Raw genomic sequence first — 20,283 nt, 5'->3', positions numbered from 1 at the left:
GCACTCCTTATGTGGGAGATGGCCAAATCACTGACAGGGTGGGATTGCTTCTGTAAGTACCATGGTGCCAGAGGAATACTGTTCCCTAACACTGGGTTGTGGGTTAGGAGAGAAAACACCGGGCACTTTCTCTGTCACAGGTGCTGTCTTCGGGCAGGTGGGATTGGCTGCAAGATGTCACCTCAAAAAGATAAGAAAACTGTTAATGCCAGGTCAGAGAATCATAGAATTGTTAAGGTTGGGAAAAAAACTTAAATTCATCCAGTCCAACTGTCAGCCCTGCACCACCGTGCTGTCTAAACCATGTCCCAGATTCCATGGCCACATGGTTTTTTAACCCCTCCAGGGATGGAGACCCCACCACTGCCCTGGGCAGCCTCTGCCAGGGTTTCACCACTCTGTCAGGAAAGAAATGTTTCCTAACATCCAGTCTAAATCTCCCTGGCACAACTTGGGGCCATTTCCTCTTGTCCTAACTCTTGTTCCTTGGGAGAGGAGCCCAGCACCCACCTCACCACCACCTCCTTTCCAGGAGCTGCAGAGGGCAATGAGGTCTCCCGTCAGCCTCTTCTCCAAAGTAAACAGCCCCAGGTCCCTCAGCTGCTCCCAGAACCCCTGGGCTCCAGACACTTCCCCAGCTCTGTTCCCCTCTCTGGATGTGCTCCAGAACCTTGATGTCCTTCTTTGAATCCAGGATTTGAGGTGTGGCCTCACTAGCCCTGAGTCCAGGGGGGCGATCCCTTTCCTGCTCCTGCTGGGCACTCCATGGCTGATCCAAGCCAGGATGCTGTTGACCTACTTGGCCACCTGGGCCACTGCTGGCTCGTGTTCAGATCTTCCTCTTTCCATCAACTCATAGCTGATGTTGAATTCTTCACGTGTAGAGTTGCTAGAATTAGTCTTAAGTGGGAAAAACCACCGCAGGCAGCTTATCTGTTTGTTGTGTCAGTTGATCCTAAAAATAAAACCTCGTAGGAAAACACACTGAAGATGGTGTGCCTGAGGACAGGGTTTTTAAAGACAGAGGTCTGTGTTGGCAGATGTTGTTTTGTATTAAAGAACTCTACAAGAAAACTGCACGGTGCCTTATCTGCCATTCAGCACCTCGTCCTGCATGCTTCCCTGTCATCTTTTGGCTGATTCTGCAGAGCAGATCATGGAATCACAGGGTGGTTTACATCTGAAGGGACCTCAAAGCCTATCCAGTCCCTACCCCTGCCACGGGCAGGGAGACCTACCATTGGATCAGGGTGATCCAAGCCCCATCCAACCTGGCCTTGAACACCTCCAGGGATGGGGCAGCCAACACTTCTCATGTCAGGCGTTTTGACACCATTGTCTCATGTTTCTCTGCAATGCTGAGCTTCGATGTTCTTGTTTTGTAAAATTATACCAGCTGCTTTGTATTGGCTTAGATCCAGCAGCATATTGAGTGTGATTTCCTGAGTAGAAAAAATCTGTCTCTGCTCCCTGAAGGGTATGGTCTCACCTTGGGAAAAATCGGCAAGTGAGATAAGTGAGCCTTGTTAAAATTTTTGGAAAGAATTCAGTGAGATCCTCACATATAAAACACAGCTTTTTATTCCTTGCTGTTGCATTTGAATCCCAGCACTTAATTTCTTACTGCCCAGGGAAGTTGTAGCTACCCCATCCCTGGGGGTGTTCAAGGCCAGGTTGGATGGGCCTTTGAGCCTCTGATCCAGTGGGAGGTGTCCCTGCCCATGGCAGGGGGTGGAACTGGATGGGCTTTGAAGTCTCTTCCAATCCAAACCATTCCATGATTCTGTGAGTCTATGAACGTGGGAATCCGCAGTGTAGCTGAGACTTGTAGGCCCAGAGGAGCAGTTCAGCGTTGCTTTTTGCAGCAGGTGGGATACAGCTGAGCTGCAGCCACCACCGATGTGCCCTGGTTGGAAGCCTCCATCTGAAAGCATCTAAACTCGATAAGTCGCTCCATGTCAGATATGGCTGAAGCCTCCTTTTTTCTCTCGGGTTCTTCAATAATTTCATATTCTTCCATCAAAACTGAGGCAATTTCCTATTTTGCCTTCCTTTCTTTTATTGGATTTCTTCTGTCTAGCGTGGTTGTATGTGGGAGGTGTTATTAAATAGGGGAAACAGCCTCATACGTGGTTCAAACTGCATAATGTTTAAGGTGAAAGTATTTTGAGCTCTGTTCAAAGCGCTGTAAGGATAATTTGACACTTTGAAAATGTTTCTGCAAAGCTCATTTATTGTTCTCTAGAAGTGAAATCTAGAAACAGTCATTTTATTGCTATGAAAACCAAAGGTTTTTTAGGTTTCACACACTTGCGAGCAGTAGAACCCTGTAATTCTGGGTTAGTTACTCGTGTTGCTTCGTTAAAGGAATGTAAATGTTAGTCACTAGGTGATAAAGCAATAACATGATTTCATGTCATTATAAACAAAGCTGATGTGTGTTTTCCTTTCTTCTTTTTCTTCAACACTTACAGGCGTCCTAGAGGAGTTATTTCCACTCCGGTGATAAGAACTTTTGGAAGAGGTGGAAGGTACTATGGGAGAGGTTATAAAAGCCAGGGAGCAATTCAGGTAATGAAGCTGTGTGCCTGATTTCCAACTGCTCTAGTTTACAGGCTAGGATGGTGTGGACTGGCCAAGCAGCCTAAGGTAACAAGCACAGCCTTAGCAGATCCAAGGGTTTCTTAGAGCTACCTTGGCCGCCTGTTGCAGCTGCGCAGCCTGGAGTGGGTGGCAGGCTGGCGGTGCACCTCAAGCATAAGCAAACCCAGTTATTTAAGACAGACATGGAAAAATGTATTTTGCTATGAAGGCTGTGCCTACACTGCTCTCACCAGCCATGGGAGTAGGAGAAAATGTGGGAAAAAGGGAGAAATACAAAGCTGAAACCACTCAGCCATTTCTGGTGATACCCCAGTGCTTTCCCAGTTTCTTTCCTGGGATCACGGTCCAACTTCATTAATTATAACCAGTAGCAGTAGAAGGATTTTTGCTGTTGCATGGTCCCAAACATACGAACTTAGTCTAAACCTCTAGGAAGAGACGAGTTTCATTTTCAGTGAAGTGTCTGTGGATCATGGGGTTGGTCTTTTCCACGGATCCTTTAAATACAGCTGAAGCAAACTGCTGTTTCACATTAAATGCTGGTTGCTTCAGAGTTTTCCACCCTTTTGCATTGTTCTTGCTGATGTGCAGTTCTGAATGTTGATGCAACTCCCAGTGGGAATGGGTGAGCGTGCAGTAAATAGGTGGAAAACTTTCACAATAACTCTATCATACAGATCTGCCATTGGTCGTGGACATGTTAGTGTGTAGGGGGTGTCTGCAGGTATCACACAGTGGGGGAAGGGATGTTCTCTGGTGGATAATGAAGCAACGATGAATTTGAAGTAAAACTTGCTGTGCTCTAGGTGTAAACAAGTGCAGATACTTCTCTTTGTTAAATTTCTGTGTATACAGATTAATTACGTCTGCAAATATGACCATATATTTAAAGCATGGCATCTTTTGCTTTAAATAGCAGAGAAAGCACTATGGTACTTACACAGTATCTAATTTCCAAGTACTTTAACCTATGAAATAAAGGAAGCCCTGAGAAGGTGCTCCCAAGTATTGTGGGCTTACTGCAGGTGAACATCTGTGAATGGAGCTCGATGGTGTCTGTGGGTGGGTGCTCGTTAGCGTTGACACTGTCAGCAAGTTCGAGCGTTCCCATTGTTATTAAGGGTGTGTTACTGGGATGGTAAATGCTTGTGATCACAAGGATCTTGGTCAAAATGAGAATGCACGTGACAGGGACAACTTAGGGAACTTAATGCCACACAAGTAGATTTTAATGCCCAGTTTGGGTTGGCTGGCAACAGCGCTCTGCCCTGTCACACGGAGCCGGCAGCGGCGGCAGCAGCACCCAAGTGGCGCAGGGCAGTGACACCGAGGTCCTCCCTGCAGCTGATGCTCATGAACGACATGAACACAGGTTGGAGAGTCTGCCTGCAGTAAGCAATTTGTATTTATCAAACATAAGACAAGCCTATTTTTTTACAAGACAAGGCCTTTTTCTCTTGATCTGGAAAGAAACAAAAGCCCGTGTTCAATCTTAAACTGACCGTGTAGAGATTGCTGTGAAGAAGCACGTTTACATGTGATAAATCCTTCTTATCCTGGTGTGCCAGTCGTGCACCTCTGCAGGGCTACGGCAGAATTGTTGCTGCTGTTCTGGAAACCAATGTTTGTGACCCTGATGCTGGAGAACAGCAGTTCTTACTCACCTGCAAGAGCCGTCAGCAGTTCAGGACAGTCCTGACCGTGCTGTTTCCACTGTGTCAAAATGTGGATTGTTGCACTATGAGACTTTGCTATTGTTTGCGGTGTGGAAGGTGCCTTAAGTCATTTCTTGGTACTTTGTTAACAGCATGACAGATCAGTATATTGCTTCTTAGCAACTCAGCCTACTTAGTTTTGTTGTTTAAAGCCTGTTACATTTCGAAAAATCTAAGAATCATTGTTGCAGATACTTAAAAACTAAATAGACGTTCTAAAGCTGCGTAAATCTGGGTTTTATTGCTATAATCGGTCTTGTAAGAGTAAGACTACTGTATGCTTCTGGTATGGTCACTTCCCCAGTCGCAGAAGCACAGAGAGCGGGTTAGACAGCATCCCACGGCACCTCTGCACTTCTTTACCAACTGTCTGAAAAGACCTTTGCTTTGTATTGGAAAACATCTTTAAATCATAACATCTATGAACCGAGAAGCAGAGTTAAGCTGTCCATTGATTCCCAGTTTTAGTGTTTCTGGATGTTAATATTGCTCTTACAGTGTGGCATAACTCAAGCATCACAGTCAGGGAGAGCGTTTTAGGAGGAGCGTCAGAAGGCACTCGGGACACCAAGAATCCCATCTTGCCTGCGCTGTTTCTTTTGAATGCCAGCTCGTATTGCAGCAATCCGTGGTGTCGGGTATTTGCTTGTGATTCCCCTGCGCTCTGCATGCTGTTCTCGTGTCTCTGTATCGAACGTCTAGCGCTGTGCCGTCAGTAATTGTCTTCTTTTTTTGACAACTAGGGCAAACCTCCTTACGCTGCTTCAGCAGAAGAAGTAGCCAAAGAACTTAAGTCAAAATCCGAGGAATCTAAATCCTCACTTGTGTCTTCAGATGGATCCCTGGCTGAAAACGGAGTTGTGACTGAGGAGAAACCAGCTTCCCAGATGAATGGGAATACAGGAGACATCAGGGCTTCCAATCAGTCTGAAAGTGCCTTGAGTAATGACTCTAAAATGTGCAATACAAATCCTCACTTAAATGCACTAAATGCAGACAGTGTTTGCCATAAAGATGATGCTCTTGAGGCCACTGTCTTAAAAAAAGAAGAGTAAACTTATTTTTTATAGAGGGTGAAGGATGTTGGGAAGGGTCAGGATTAGGAATATCTGGAAAGAAAGAGAGCCTACAGTTACGTACATTTTTTCCGTTCCTGTAGAGAAAAAATGAGGACTTTGGAAATTCGGATCCCTCTTTGATGTCAGAGATTAAACAACACATTTTAGTTTTAACCAGTTGTAGTCAAAATGCTACAATTAAAACAAAAAAGGAAGAGAATGAAGAGCATTTGACTCCCGCACTTAAAATGAAGTCTACATAAAGTTTAAACTGGTTTATGACACAAAGCTTGTAGTTTTGTTTTTGAACGATAAAGAAAACAAATTTTGGCAGTCTTTAAGTATATATAGCTTAACTATAATTTTTAGTACTTGGCACCATATGTATGCCATTATATTTGATTTTTGCATTACTGTGTCACAATAAAAGCTTTCTTTAAGGCTTTTGATTTTTCATGATTATGGGGGAAAAAGGCCACCACAATTTTTTCTTTCTTAAACCTCAATCACGTTGACCGTGGTTCTTTTGTGTTCAAACGTGGCAAACTATCGAAAATTATAGAGTAATACTGCAGTTCTGCTGGATTTTAAATATACATCATACATACGTTAACAAGCGAGTTAAATGGCGATAAACTTGAAATCATAGACGATGCAAATGACCTTTCAAAACAAACACAATGTGTTCTGAAACTTTTTGTGACTAATACCATGCATCCGTGATCAATGAACTATGTGGTTTTGAATCAGACGTAGACCATTAGTGCTACTATTTGAGCTGAACTTCTGCATGGTTCATAATTTTTAAAGTGTGTAGTTAATATTATGCATGTTATTGTCCTCTTTCTTCCATTCTTACAAGTACTGTGCCCATTTGCAAAACGACAAAGCTAATAATGAGTAATAGTCCTATAAAAGATGTGAACTATGTTTAGTCATTGGACTGATCTTGCTCTAACCTTAAAATTTTGGTGATTATTGACCTCTGTTTGCATTTATTCTAAAACTTTGAAAAAGAAAAAAAAACCTATCTAGCCGTTTTTGAATATCAACGTTACCCTGGTGTACTCATTGCTGTATGCATTATTGTTCTCTGTTGCTGTTTTATGCCTTCATATTAGCAAATATGAAATTCTGTGAAAAGCAAAAAAAAAAAAGCTTTGATCTTCAAAAACAAAAAAAAGTACCCCCCTTCTGTAGCAGGAACCAAATGGCTTGTTCTTGAGAACTTCCCATCAAGGATTTAGTATAAGCAAATATACCTGTATCATTTTGATGTTTTTGTTAGTGGTTCCAACTTAATGTACTTCAAAATCAGAATCATTTCTTTATATTCGTTTTCATATAATATCTCCTGATGCTCTTACATCACACATTAGTGATCAGAAATGAGGTGTAATTCCCCCATTCCCTGCCCGCAAGAGCTACGTAGGTATCTAATGTAAGTTGAAGGGAGTTCTGCCCCCAACTCATGGATTGTGCAAGAATGAACTACTGTTGGGTTTGGTTGGCTTGTAGATGGATTGTGGTGTGGTGTATTTGAAGGCTATATGAATGCAAACTACAGTGCTTGAATAAAAAGTCTTATTCTTTTAAGTATAAAATACCGTATGCCTTTTTTGTCAGGTAGTTGTTTTAAGTAACACAAAATCATTGTAAATAAAGTTTCCTATGCCCAAACGAAGTGGTTGAGTTAGCAGAGTACGTGATGTCCTGCCGAGAGACGGAGGCGAGAGCGTGGCCCTGGCAGCTGCCGCTGTGGGATCCTGTTGCTTGGGCCAAGCGAGGCTTTGTCTTTTTCAATCACACCAGCCACTCCAAGGCGTCCCGGTGCCATCGTGAGCTGTTCAATAAGGTGCAAATAACAGCAGTAACAGGGGACAGTTGTTTAAAGACCAGCCCTAGAGGTGCTCAACAGGGTTTGCATACCAAAATCATATACAGGGATCGCCATCTCTGTCGATTCTGTTACGTGGGAGTTTTTCCTACACATGGATCGTTCTGACAGAACGTGAGGAGGTGGAGGTTTTTAGCTTGGTTGGAACCAGGCGAGCCTTTTGTCTGCACATGCCTTCCTTGGCCGCCTCCAGCTGGATGTCCATATTCCAGTGCTTGGCATGTGGTTGACACCAGGCCTTGGCCCGAGTGTCTCCCTTTGTCGGAGTGAGTGGTGGCAACACCTGCCCTGGCTGTAGATCATGGTTTGGGTTGGAAGGGACCTCAAAGGCCACCCAGGTCAAACCCCCTGCCATGGGCAGGGACACCTCCCCACTGGATCATGTTGCTCCAAGCCTCATCCAATGTGGCCTTCAAAACCTCCAGGGTGTTCAAAGTGATGTAGGTGCAGATGTAGATGATGTAGATGTAGATGTAGATGTAGATGTAGATTAGATGTAGACTGTAGACGTAGAACGTAGACGTAGCAGCAGCAGCACAGCTGTGTTTCCACAAAGGGCCGCAGTCAGTCTTCCTCTCCTTCCCAAGTCAAGCTGGCTGGAGAGGGGCGGTGGTGCCAGTCTCACGACCACAATCTGGGCATCGTGCTGTTTCAGCCTCTGCTGGGATCCCGGCCCTTCCCACCCATGCTCATGCAGTGTTCCTTGCCCCATGTTGCAGTTTGTCTCTGGAAAGATCATACCAACCTCCTGGTCTGTGTGAAGGTTGGAGGGACCAGTCGCTCTTTCCTGGCAGTTTCACTTTTCCAGCATAACCTGGTGGCTGCCATGGAATAAGCAATACTGATGGGAATAGATGCGCATGGGGGACGAGTCCAGTGTGCCACGTCCCGTGGGTGTGATGGCTTCACTCCTTCCTCGGTGCAGCTGTGCCAGCCAGAAGGGTGATGGATCAGGATGAAGCACCGTGCACCAGCCTGGCTCCTGGCCCACGTGTAAGGTGCTGCATGTGCTTTTCTGCCGATTCTGGTGCAGAAGTTCGGCTCGTGTGCTGGGTGAGCACTTGACCCAAGCACCTCTGTCCTTTGTGCCCATTTTGAACCTCTGCCCATTGCCCTGGCATGGCCACAGGCCCGGCTCCGTGGGCAGAAATGATGCTGGGGTGGGAGGAGGAGATGCATTTGGCTGCTGGAGAATGCTGCTGGAAGTAACAGTGCAGACATCTCACCAACTCCCTGATTGGGAACAGCGGTGTTGAACCCGGCATTGACACCAGCTCTGTGTTTTGGACTCTTTATTTCAGTCCGGCAGGACCAGCGATGGGGCTGGAGGGGCCTCTGGGGCCGAGCAGGGACGGAGCCCTGGGGAACCGAGCAGGATTCGGGAAGCTGCGCCCCTCAGGGACGAGGCCAAGTCCAACTGGCTTCCTGCCGGGCTTGAATAGCTTCTTGCAGTAAATGAGGGGCACTTTGAGGTAATTTAGTCCTGAAACAAGACTGGGACTGCCCCGAGCAGTGGTGGCTGCCCCATCCCTGGAGGGGTTCATGGCCACATTGGATGGGGCTTGGAGCCCCTGATCCAGTGGGAGGTGTTCCTGCCCATGGCAGGGGAGGGAACTGGGTGGGCTTTAAAGTCCTTCCAGCCCAAACCATTCCGTGACACTGTGGTAACGGATCGCTGTCACAGTCGCTCTTAGCACATTCCTTAGACCCAGTGTTGAGCGAGGCCCCGGTGGGAATTCCTGGCCGGGCAAAGCAGCAGCACTGGGGCCCAGCGACGGCTTCCCAGGGCAGTTTTCCTCCTCGGCTCTCACCATGTTAAGTTCAGGCCGGTGGAAGAGCAGAGGCAGCCGATGCAGCAGCCGCATGGCCCCTTCCCAGCTGGGACAGCGAGGAAGCAACGCAACCATTTCTCTCCTGCGCTGGTGGTTCGGCTGCTGGAGGCAGCGGCTGCGTCACGGGTGGATGCGTCATGGGCGAAGGGTGTTGGCCTCTCCGAGGGAACGGCGGCCGCCGCACTGAGCTCCAGGAGCTCCTCGCAAAGTCGTTTTCAGTGTTGTGGGAAGCCCTGCAACCCACAGGGACAGGCAGCGACCCACGGCTGCTCCTGCGCCCCTCGGGAAGGGGTTCTGCTGGTCCCTCAGGAGGGACCCCAGCCTCCACAGAGGGGGAAAGCAGGATCTGTAGGGAACGCGATGGTGCAGGGTGGGATAGGATGGGATGGGACAGGGACAGGATGAGATGGGAAGGGATGAGACGGGAGCAGATATCTGTCTGCAGGATGCAGCGCAGCTGCTGGAAGGTGCAGGTGGAGCCAGGTGGCTCCTGTAGGTACCAGACTAGAGACGCAGCACCCACAGCTGCCCGGAGCCTCCCAGAGAAGAGGAGGATGGGGACAGAGACCCAGCCCATGGGGTCAGGATGGGCTCACTTGCTCGCTGCCACAGGACCTCTGCAAATGGGGCTGGAGCAGCTTAAAGCTCCTCAGATGTCCCATGCTGCTCCTCAGGTGATGGTTATCCAACAGCAGAGCTGAGCTCACAGTGTCAGTATTTTCATTCCTTTTTCTGCAAAGTCAATTGGGATTATCTTAAGATGTACTGGATGATGCTGGAGCCAGTGGAAATGAATTACCGGAGACTCTCGCAACTCAGACATAGAATCACGGAATGACTTGGGCTGGAAGGGACCTCAAAAGCCCATCCAGTTCAAATGCCTGCCATGGGCAGACACCTCCCAGTGGGTCAGGTTGCTCCAAGCCTCATCCCACTGGCCTTGAACCCCTCCAGGGATGGGGCAGCCACCACTGCTCTGGGCAGCCTGGGCCAGGGCCTCCCCACCCTCACAGCAAAACATTTCTGCCTAAGATCTCATCTCAATCTCCCCTCTTTCAGCTCAAAACCCTTCCCCCTCAACCTGTCCCTGCACTCGCTGATCCAGAGCCCCTCCCCAGATTTCCTGGAGCCCTTAGAAGCACTGGAAGCTGCTCTAAGGTCTCCCTCTATCCTTCCTTTCTGCAGGCTGGACAACCCTATCTCTCTCAGCCTGTCTTCAGATGGGAGATGCTCCAGCCTTCGCATCATCTCCGTGGCCCCACCCCGAACTTGCTCCAACAGCTCATGTCCTTCCTGTGCTGAGGACTCCAGTGTGCTTTGGATGCAGCCCAGGATACTTTTGGTTTCTGGGCTGGAAGTGCCTATTGCCGACTCCTGTTGAGTTTCTCATATCCCAGCACCCCAAATCCTTGTCGTTCTCCCAGTTCATTCTCCACCCCGCCTGTAGCTGTCCTTGGGATCACCCAGACCCAGGTGCAAGACCTTGCCTTTAGCCTTGTTGAACTCTGTCAGGTTTGCACAGCCCCACCTCTCCAGCCTGTCCAAGTCCCTCTGGATGTCCCTCCAGCCATGTCGGCTGCATCACACAACTTGGTGTTGGCAAACTTGCTGAGGGTGCCCTCGATCCCACTGTCCGTGTCTGCGATAGAGATGTTAAACAGCACTGGTCCCAGTACGGACCCCCGTGGAGTGCCACCTGTCATTGGTCTCCATATGGCCATTGAACCGTTGACCACAACTCTTTGAGTGCGATCATCCAGCTGATTCCTTATCCACCGAGTGGTCCATCCATCAGATCCATGTTTCTCTGATTTAGAGACAAGAATGTTGTGTGGGTCCGTAAGATAGCAGGTTTGCACAATGATGACGCAAGCAGCCAGGACTTGGCTGGCTCGGAGAGGAGGGAGTTGGAGCGCACTTGGGAGCTGGCTGTTAGGCCATGGCCGCTGTAGGGAGCCCCATGGCTTAACTGAGATTGGTCTCAGTTTACATTATGGCCCGTGGTTATGGAGCACTGAGCGATTTGATGGGACCATAGTTCTTACTGGGGTCCTCCCCACAGATTCATCATTGCACTGGGCTGGAGTGGAGGGAACTTATGAGAACAACTCCCACAAGGAGCCGCTGAGGCAACTGAGGTTGTTTAGCCTTGAGAAGAGGAGGCTGAGGGGAGACCTTATTCATCTCTACAGCTGCCTGAAAGGAGGTTGTAGAGAGGAGGGAGCTGGGCTTCTCCACCAAGTGACAGCACAAGGTGGAATGGCCTCAAGCTTTGCCAGGGGAGGTTCAGGCTGGACATCAGGAAAGAAATTTTCACAGAAAGGGTCATGGGGCCCTGGCAGAGGCTGCCCAGGGAGGGGGTGGAGTCCCCATCCCTGGAGGTATTTAAAAGGTGTGTAGACGAGGTGCTCAGGGACATGGTTTAGTGGCAGACAGGAATGATTGGACTTGATGATCCAAGAGGCCTTTTCCAACCTGGTAATTCTATGATTCTATGATCTGATGCGGTTCACCCCTAGATCTCTGCAACCTGCATCAGCTCCAATTGCCTGTGCAACGTGGTATCAAGGGGGATCACACCGACCCTGAGAACCACTTTTTGTCTCAGAGCCAGCACGCACCGCAGCAGTGCTGGACACTGTCCAGTGCGAGGGCCTTACAGAATCAGCTCTACGTTGTACAAGATGCTCCTGGACTGGAGTTTGCATACATGCTCCAAGAGTTCTCCTGCTTCCCAGCACAGATATTGCACCGTCTTCACCATGTGCTCAGCATCCGAGTTCTGTACTCACCAGAAGATCCCTGGTGCTTAGGAAGTGGTGTCAGATAGAAGTTGTAGAAGAAAAAAAATACAGATGTGTTCGTGTTCCACGCTCCTGATTCGGTCCCCATCACCACCACCTCCTCCCCATCACATCATCAGGTTAGGTTTGGCAGCCCTCTTCAGGCTCTGCCAGCAAAAAGAGCGGCTGGAGCCCCAGCATTAACATTCATTTACATTAAACAGTGAAACCCCACCCCAGGAGGTGACATCCCACCACAGCCTCCATCCCACCTAGTTACTGCCTCCTTCCGAAGTCCCAGTTAAACTCTTCTGTTTTCTACAGCAGCAGCCGATTTGGGCAGCACAGCAGTTGTGAATCCAGAGCCAAAGATATAAACAGCCCCACAACAAGGTGAGCCCCCAACCACATCTGATCCTCCCAACCACATCCAAGGCCCCAAAACACATCCGAGCCTTCCAATCACCCCTGGGGTCCCCAGCCATGCCTCCATGCCCAAGAGCATCTCAGCCTCCCAGTCACCTCCAAGACCCTCAACTGCATTTCAGCCCCAGCACCGCCTCTGATCCCTCGACTGCATCCAAGTCCCCACAACCACATCTAAACCTCCCATCTGTCTCTGAGCCCCAACCACGCTCGAGTTCCCCAATCGTGTCCGAGCCCTCAACCATGTCTCAACCATGCCTCTCAATTGCCCCTGAGCGCCTCAATTGTGTCTGAGCCCCAAACCCACCTCTGAGCTCCTCAATTGCGTCTGAGCCCCTCAACCACCTCTGAGCCCCTCAACCGCATCTGAGCCCCCAAGCATGTTTGAGCACCCCAACCACCTCTGAGCTCCTCAACTGCATCTGAGCCCCCCAACCACCTCTGAGCTCCTCAACCGCATCTGAGCCCCCAAGCATGTTTGAGCACCCCAACCACCTCTGAGCTCCTCAACTGCATCTGAGCCCCCCAACCACCTCTGAGCTCCTCAACCGCATCTGAGCCCCTCAATTGCGTCTGAGCCCCTCAATGACCTCTGAGCCCCCCCAACCACCTCTGAGCCCCTCAACCACCTCTGAGCCCCCAGGAACCACAGCCTGAGCTCACCAGCACCAATGCAAAGTTAAGACCAGAGCCAAGTCCTCAGGCAGCACTGCAGATAAAAAGAACTGAAACGCAGAAAGAAGGGGAAAATATGTCAATATTTATTACGATGTGTTTAATGCTCCTTTCTCTTACAGTCAGTTCTTGGAGCAAGGCCAGCCAGGCTGCCCATCACGGCCATCGGGAGAGCAGGAGCCACCGACCACGCACAAGGGCTGAGATGCCCCAGTAGAAAAACTGTTAGAAGAGATGGAGCTGCTGCCCGTGGAAATCAGCACACGGTTGCAGCAATTTGCTGGGAAAAAAATGTGTTATTGGAGGGAAAATACACCAGGCTTCTCCAGGGCTGGCTTTGCAGCTCCAGGCACAAGAGTATTGCCACTGGCTTGGGCACTGCCGCTCGCCCCAGGCTGCCACCCGGGCAGCAGCTTTCCAAAAACCCTGTTTAACAAAGGATCTTGGCCACAGTTCCTCAAGTTACACGGCCACCATGGGGCCTCATGCAAAATGTTACTTATAAACAGCTAAACCATCGGTAAATAAGGTTTCATAACTTGGGATTCAGGCTCGGGCCTTGTTGTCTTTCACACTGCGGCACTGGGAGGTGCCTTCTGCCTCCATCACTCGCCCAGCACAGTCCAGGTGGGACTGGAAGCATTTTCTAATCTGAAACTTCGTAAGAGAGGAAGATGTGCGTGAGCCCATCGCTCTCATTAGTCTAATTCACACCCCTCCCGCTGAGTTTTGGAAGGGAGCAGGAAGCTCATTTCTTATGAAGCCAAATCAGCCAGAAGTTTGCAAAGCCAAAGAGAGTTTCAAGTGTTCATAACTTTTCTCTTTTGATTCTTTTTGATCCCAGGTACAAGTTCAGGCTGGGCGGAGAATGGATTGGGAGCAGCCCTTTGGAGAAGGACTTGGGGTGCTGTGGGAGAAGCCCAACATGAGCTGGGAATGGGTGCTCCCACCCAGAAACCAACCGTGTCCTGCGCTGCATCCAAAGCAGTGGGACCAGCAGGTGAGGGAGGGGATTCTTTCCCTCTGGTCCACTCTGGTGAGACCCCACGTGGAGCCCTGTGTCCAGTTCTGGAGTCCTCAGCTCAGTAAGGACATGGAGATGTTGGAGCAAGTCCAGAGGAGGCCACAGAGGTGATCGGAGGGCTGCAGCACCTCCCATGCGAGGGCAGGCTGAGAGAGTTGGGGTTGTCCAGCCTGGAGAAGAGAAGGATAGAGGGAGACCTTAGAGCAGCTTCCAGTGCTTCTAAGGGCTCTGGGAAATCTGGGGAGGGGCTTTGGATCAGGGAATGCAGGGACAGGTTGAGGGGGAAGGGTTTTGAGCTGAAAGAGGGGAGATTGAGATGAGATCTTATGCAGAAATGTTTTGCTGTGAGGGTGGGGAGGCCCTGGCCCAGGTTGCCCAGAGCAGTGGTGGCTGCCCCTTCCCTGGAGGGGTTCCAGGCCAGGTTGGATGGGGCTTGGAGCCCCTGATCCAGTGGGAGGTGTCCCTGCCCATGGCAGGGGGTGGAACTGGATGGGCTTTGAGGTCCCTTCCAGCCCAAGTCATTCCATGATTCTATGTCTGAGTTGCGAGAGTCTCCCATAATTCATTTCCACTGGCTCCAGCATCATCCAGCATGTCTTAAGATAATCCAATTGACTTTGCAGTAAAAAGGAATGAAAACACTGACACTGTGAGCTCAGCTCTGCTGTTGGATAACCATCACCTGAGGAGCAGCATGGGACATCTGAGGAGCTTTAAGTTTCTCCAGCCCCATTTGCAGAGGAGTGTCTGGCTACACCCTCACATATGTCCCAGCTGCCCTTTGTTGTGGTCATCAAAATACCTGCATTTTTAAGAGGCTTTAGCGCACCAGAGGCTGCAGTGGAGACATGCTGACGCTAGAATGTCAGGTGGAGCCTTGGAAATAGCAATGTTTTCATGGACATGCTTGTGGGACTTGAGGGAACGCAACAAGGACATAATTCTTCACAGATTGTACAGGCTTGGTGTGAACAAAGCCTGTAAAACTGAGAGAGGGAGATGAGGGCCCTGGGGCTGTGCAGCCTGGAGAAGAGGAGGCTGAGGGGAGACCTCATCGCTCTCTGCAGCTCCCAGAAAGGAGGTTGTGGTGAGGTGGGGGTTGGTCTCTCCTCCCAAGTAACATGGGACAGGACGAGAGGAAATGGCCTCAAGTTGTGCCAGAGGAGGTTTAGATCGGATATTAGGGAATCATTTCTTCCTTGAGAGGATTCTCAGGAACCGAAAGAGGCTGCCCAAGGACATGGTGGAGTCTCTGTCCCTGGAGGTGTTGAAAAAAGCATGTAGCCATGGCACTTTGAGACATGGTTTAATAGGCATGTTGGGGTTGGGCTGATGGTTGGACTGGATGGGCTTACAGGTCTTTCACAACCTTAACAATTCTGTGATTCTTCAACAGGCATAGAATGTGGTGTCATGAGCTGCTATGCCTGTAAGTGCTGCCATGCTCCTTAAAAAATCAAATACTGGTTTTACAAAAGGAAGAAGGTCCTCCAGCATGTATTTAGGGTGTGCAGAGACAAGAAGCTGCCTGGAGTCCTGTGTCTACTTCTGGAATCCCCAGCATAAGAAGGATATAAAACTGTTAGAATGGGTCCAGAGGAGGCCGTGAAGGTGATCTGAGGGCTGGAGCACCTCTGCTATGGGGACAGGTTGAGAAAGGAGAGGAGAGGAGAGGAGAGGAGAGGAGAGGAGAGGAGAGGAGAGGAGAGGAGAGGAGAGGAGAGGAGAGGAGAGGAGAGGAGAGGAGAGGAGAGGAGAGGAGAGGAGAGGAGAGGAGAGGAGAGGAGAGGAGAGGAGAGGAGAGGAGAGGAGAGGAGAGGAGAGGAGAGGAGAGGAGACATCTTATAGCAGCCTTTGAGTACCTGAAGGAGCTACAGGAAAGATGGGGAGGGACTGTTTTACAATGGAGTGATAGGATGAGGAGGAATTGATTTAAAGTGGAAGGAGGAAGATTTACATTTAGACATTAGAAAGAAATTCTTCACGATGAGGTTGGTGAGGCCCTGGCCCAGGGTGCCCAGAGCAGTCAGTGGTGGCTGCCTCATCCCTGGAGGGGTTCCAGGCCAGGTTGGATGGTGCTTGGAGCCCCTGATCCAGTGGGAGGTGTCCCTGCCCATGGCAGGGGGTGGAACTGGATGAGCTTTGAGGTCCCTTTCGTCTGAATCCATTCCATGATTCTATGATGTCCATGACTGTTCCCTACCAAAGGGCATCAAGATTGCTGAATATTGTGTTCAGACCCATCCTGCAGAGCAGAGAGGTGCTGGGAGGTGCACTTGGCATTGCTGAGCAGTGAACGGACTCTGTAAAGGTTTGTGCAGCTCTCGTGATGGTTCCCAAGCCTTTTCCCCTCATTCTGCTTTACTCCCTAGACTTGTTCTTCCACTTTCCCAGGTGAGACTACAAGCAATTAAAATCATGGCAGATAAACTTAAACTTGAGAGGTCTGCTTTTTAGAGCGCAGATACTTCCGCCGTTCAGCACGACGAAGAATATGGGCCCCTTTGTGTGTCTTGAGACATTCAAAACATGTCATTCAAAACAAATGAGTCACAACTTAAAATGCAGGCCTATGATCTTCCTCCCGCATCACCACACCTTGAGCGATGTCAGAAGTTTAATTATGCTCTCATAAACACCCGTGGTGGACCAGAGCGTGCCATTTCTGGTCCTAGTTCAAAGGGAGCTCTGCACGAACATCCGCTGAAAGTCACTTCTGTGGCATGTAAATTCAGTGGGCAAGGCAAAGAATTTTGACAGTCCCGTCCCGCTTCGGTTGTCCAAAACAGGTTCTGCCTACAGGGACAACGACCTTCTCTCTGTATAAAAAAACTTAGAGGTGAAGTCAGGAGTTGGACTTGAAGATCCTTGTGGGTCCCTTCCAGCTTGGGACATTTTATGGTTATTTGGCCCCCTGCATGTCCCTTGTCCTCCACAGGTGACTTCAGAAGGGTTTTGCAGACTGATGAAAAAAGGCAGAGAAATGCCCACTTTGTTATTTTTGGTTCTAAGATAAATTAGGAGATTTCCTCTGCCCAAATGAGATGGATTCAAGATGCTGAACCCATCATAACTGGAATTAAAATCACACCTCAGCCGGGACTCCCTTTGTGTGTACTTAGTAGGAAGCTCTCACTTCTCCCAAGTGACAGGGGACAGGACAAGAGGGAATGGCCTGAAGCTCCGCCAGGGGAGGTTCAGGCTGGATATCAGAAAAAAAATTATCCATGGAAAGAGTCATCGGGCACTGGAACAGCTGCCCAGGGAGGTGGTCGAGTCGCCTTCCCTGGAGGTGTTTAAGGAACGGGTGGATGAAGAGCTTAGGGACATGGTTTAGGGAGTGTTAGGAATGGTTGGACTCGATGATCCAGTGGGTCCTTTCCAGCCTGGTGGTTCTATGATTCTATGATTCTCAGACAATCATGCCAGTGGCTCTGGAATGCTCTTGGGACAGAGATTCCCCCAAATGCCCCACAGTATGGTCACTTTAACCGCACTAACAGCCCTTCAGAGTCTTGGCTTTGAGGATGACAGACGTTCCGCATCCTTAATCTCCGTTCAGACTCCAGAGCTCCTCTTGCTTCGCCGCTGCCATTGGCCCATCTCCACCTGCGTGGAAGCCAGTGGCTGTGGGTATGTGTGGTCCTGGGCTCGGTGGATGTTTTGCGCCTGAGCAGCCCTTCTCAGGACATATCCAGCACCGTCCCGCTTTGTTTTGGCTCGTCGCAGGCACAAAACGTCCACTTTCAGCTCTTTGGTGTAGCAGCCCTACTTGCGATGGTGAAAGGGCTGCCACGGGCAGAGGTGGGTACCTTTAAAAGCAGCGATACAACTCTTACCAACTAAAAAGAAGGTCTTTTTTTTTCTTTCTTGGTGTAAATCAGCACTCGTGCGCGTTTACAGGCCCCCACCTGCCACCACCATCCAGACACCAGTCCATCAGGATGATTCTTTTTGCTGGTAGAGTAGCACAATACTTTCAGCTACTTTGAAGCATCCGTGCCCTGCGATGCTCAGCATTCCGAGAGAGGGGTTTGTGCTTCCCTCTCGCAGACTCGCACTCAGCATCTCCTCACGCTCTGTTTGGCCGCGGTGGGGTCCCTCCTGCACCGCTCTCCCCACTCCCAGACCCCCCAGTTGGGGACACAGGGGATGGGAACAGGGTCCTTGGGGGACATGGAGGCAGCGCCACGCTTGGGCCGCTCCCTTGAACAAACTCTCTGCTGGGAGGTAAGCATGGGAACCACCCAGGTAGCTCCAAATCCCCCAGACTCCCTCAAAGTGCCCCACAGAGTCCCCCAAAGCCCCCCCCCGTCCTCCCCCCAATACCCGCTCTGGGATGCTCCACATTCCAAGAGGGTTTTCGTGCTCCGCTCTTCAGACCCGCACGCAGCATCACCCTGAGCTCTGGTTGGGGGACACATAGGGGACAGGGATGGGGGAGACGAGGGGGATGGGAATGGGGGGTCATGATAACAGGGATAGGGATGAGGACGTGGGATCAGAGCTGTGTCTGAGCCCCTCTCTTTAACAAACTCCTCCGGGAAAGCCGGGTGGTTTCACCCCTCCCCCCGACCCCTCCAAACTCCTCCAAAGCCCTCCTGCCCCCCCCTGTCATTCCAAGAGGGTTTTTGTGCTCTGTTCTTGCAGATCCGCACCCCGAGCATCCCCCCTCTGTTTGGAACAGGAACAGGGAGGGGGGGACACAGGAACAGGGATGGGGACACGGGAACAGGGATGGAGACATGGGAATGGGGATGGGGAGACACGGGAACAGGGATGGGGATACAGGGGATGGGAATGGTGATGGGGGGACACGGGAACAGAGATGGGGACACGGGGATGGGAATGGGGATGGGGACACGGGAACAGGGATGGGGGGACATGGGAACGTGGATGTGGGGGACACAGGGGACAGAGATGGGGAACACGGAATGCAGATGGGGAACACGGGGAATGGGAAGCAGGATGTGGAGAGACAGGGGATGGAATGGGGACAGAGGGACAGGGAAGGTGGGGACTGGGGGGGGCACAGGGGCGGACGAGGGGGACACGGGGTCAGAGCACGGCCGGGCCGCTCTCTTCAACAAACTCCCCCGGGGCGGCACCCCTGAACCCCAATCCCTCCCCAGACCCCCCGATCCCCCCCTAATCCCCGGACCCCCCTATCTCTCCCCAATCCCCGGACCCCCCCGACCCCTTCCCAACCCCCGGGCCCCCCCTATCCCTCCCCACCCCCCGGACACCCCCGATCCCCCCCAACCCCGGAACCCCCGTTCCCTCTCAACCTCCGGACTGCTCCGATCCCCCCCAATCCCTCCGGACCCCCCGATCCCTCCCAACTCCCGGACCCTCCGATTCCCCCCAACCCCCGGGACCCCCGATCCCTCCCAACCCCCGGAACCCCCGATCCCCCCCGACCCCCGGACCCCCCACGATCCCTCCCAAGTCCCGGACCCCCCGATCCCTCCCAACCCCCTGAACCCCCGATCCCCCCCCAACCCTCGGTCCCCCCCCAACCCCCCCTATCCCTCCCCAACTCCCGGACTCCCCGATCCCCCCCAACCCCGGAACCCCCGTTCCCTCTCAACCCCCGCCCTCCTCGATCCCCCCCGGACCCTCCCTATCCCTCCCCACTCCCCGCACCCCCCGATCCCTCCAAACCCCCTGAACCCCCCGATCCCTCCTCAGCCCCCGGACCCCCCCTTTCCCCCCCCCAGCCCCCCCATGCCCCGGAGCCACGGTCTGACGTAAGGAGCTGCCAAAGGAGCGGGTTTACATTTCGGAGTGTTTACGAGGCGGCTCGGAGCTGTGCTGTCACCAGGGGGCACGCAACAGAACGCCTTTCACCAAACATTTTGAATAATAACCATTTTCCCAACAACACCACCCCCCCCCCCCGAGCCCCCCCCCCGAGCCCCCCAGCAGCCAAACTTGTGCCGCCGCCGCCGCCCCCCGGCCCCGGCCCCAAACCGCAGCGCCTGACAGGGGGGGTTTGTTGTTGTTGTTTCTTTTTTTTCCTCCCTCTCGTTCCCGGTCTGGGCTCGCTCTCCCCCGCCCCCCCCCCCCCCCCCCCCCCGCCGCCGCGCCGCCTTGTTTTGAACGGCGCTAACATGGCGACGGTGCCCGTCTATTGCATCTGCCGGCTGCCCTACGACGTGACCCGCTTCATGATCGAGTGCGACGCCTGCAAGGACTGGTTCCACGGCAGGTAACACAAAGACATCGGGTTTTTCCCCTCTTTTCCCCCCCCATCTCCCGCCCCCCCT

General features: G+C 51.4%; 2 protein-coding genes and 1 long non-coding RNA gene across 8 annotated transcripts in view; 2 read left to right on the top strand and 1 right to left on the bottom strand.

Annotated features, from left to right (window-relative positions):
- FAM120A (family with sequence similarity 120A) overlaps positions 1-5,550 on the top strand; it is a 53,713-nt gene extending 48,163 nt beyond the window's left edge. Inside the window, 2 exon segments of the mRNA XM_054076423.1 lie at positions 2,475-2,571; positions 5,063-5,550. Of these exon segments, the coding sequence (XP_053932398.1) occupies positions 2,475-2,571; positions 5,063-5,374 (409 nt within the window). The 3' untranslated portion in view covers positions 5,375-5,550.
- A 7,515-nt stretch (positions 5,551-13,065) lies between these two features.
- On the bottom strand, positions 13,066-19,837 carry LOC128853245 (uncharacterized). 3 transcript variants are annotated; one of them, XR_008451628.1, is made up of 4 exons: positions 18,344-18,561; positions 17,854-17,971; positions 15,972-17,623; positions 13,066-14,184 (listed from the first exon to the last, which is right to left on the bottom strand). It is a non-coding gene; the product is annotated as an uncharacterized LOC128853245 (long non-coding RNA). The 3 variants fall into 3 exon arrangements; XR_008451627.1 differs by lacking the exon at positions 13,066-14,184 and adding an exon at positions 19,794-19,837 and having other exon boundaries at positions 15,815-17,623; positions 18,344-18,421; XR_008451626.1 differs by lacking the exon at positions 13,066-14,184 and having other exon boundaries at positions 15,815-17,623.
- Positions 19,838-20,098: 261 nt separating this feature from the next.
- PHF2 (PHD finger protein 2) overlaps positions 20,099-20,283 on the top strand; it is a 100,258-nt gene continuing 100,073 nt past the window's right edge. For all 4 annotated transcript variants that reach the window (XM_054076412.1, XM_054076410.1, XM_054076411.1 and 1 more), the window contains exon 1: positions 20,099-20,225. In XM_054076412.1, the coding sequence (XP_053932387.1) occupies positions 20,128-20,225 (98 nt within the window). In that variant the 5' untranslated portion in view covers positions 20,099-20,127. The remainder of the gene's footprint in view (positions 20,226-20,283) is intronic.

Source organism: Cuculus canorus, chromosome 11 (assembly GCF_017976375.1).
Source record: "Cuculus canorus isolate bCucCan1 chromosome 11, bCucCan1.pri, whole genome shotgun sequence".
NCBI classification, from domain to species: Eukaryota; Metazoa; Chordata; class Aves; order Cuculiformes; family Cuculidae; genus Cuculus; species Cuculus canorus.
Note: the sequence above shows the minus strand (reverse complement) of the source record. Positions and strands in the feature narration are given on the sequence as shown.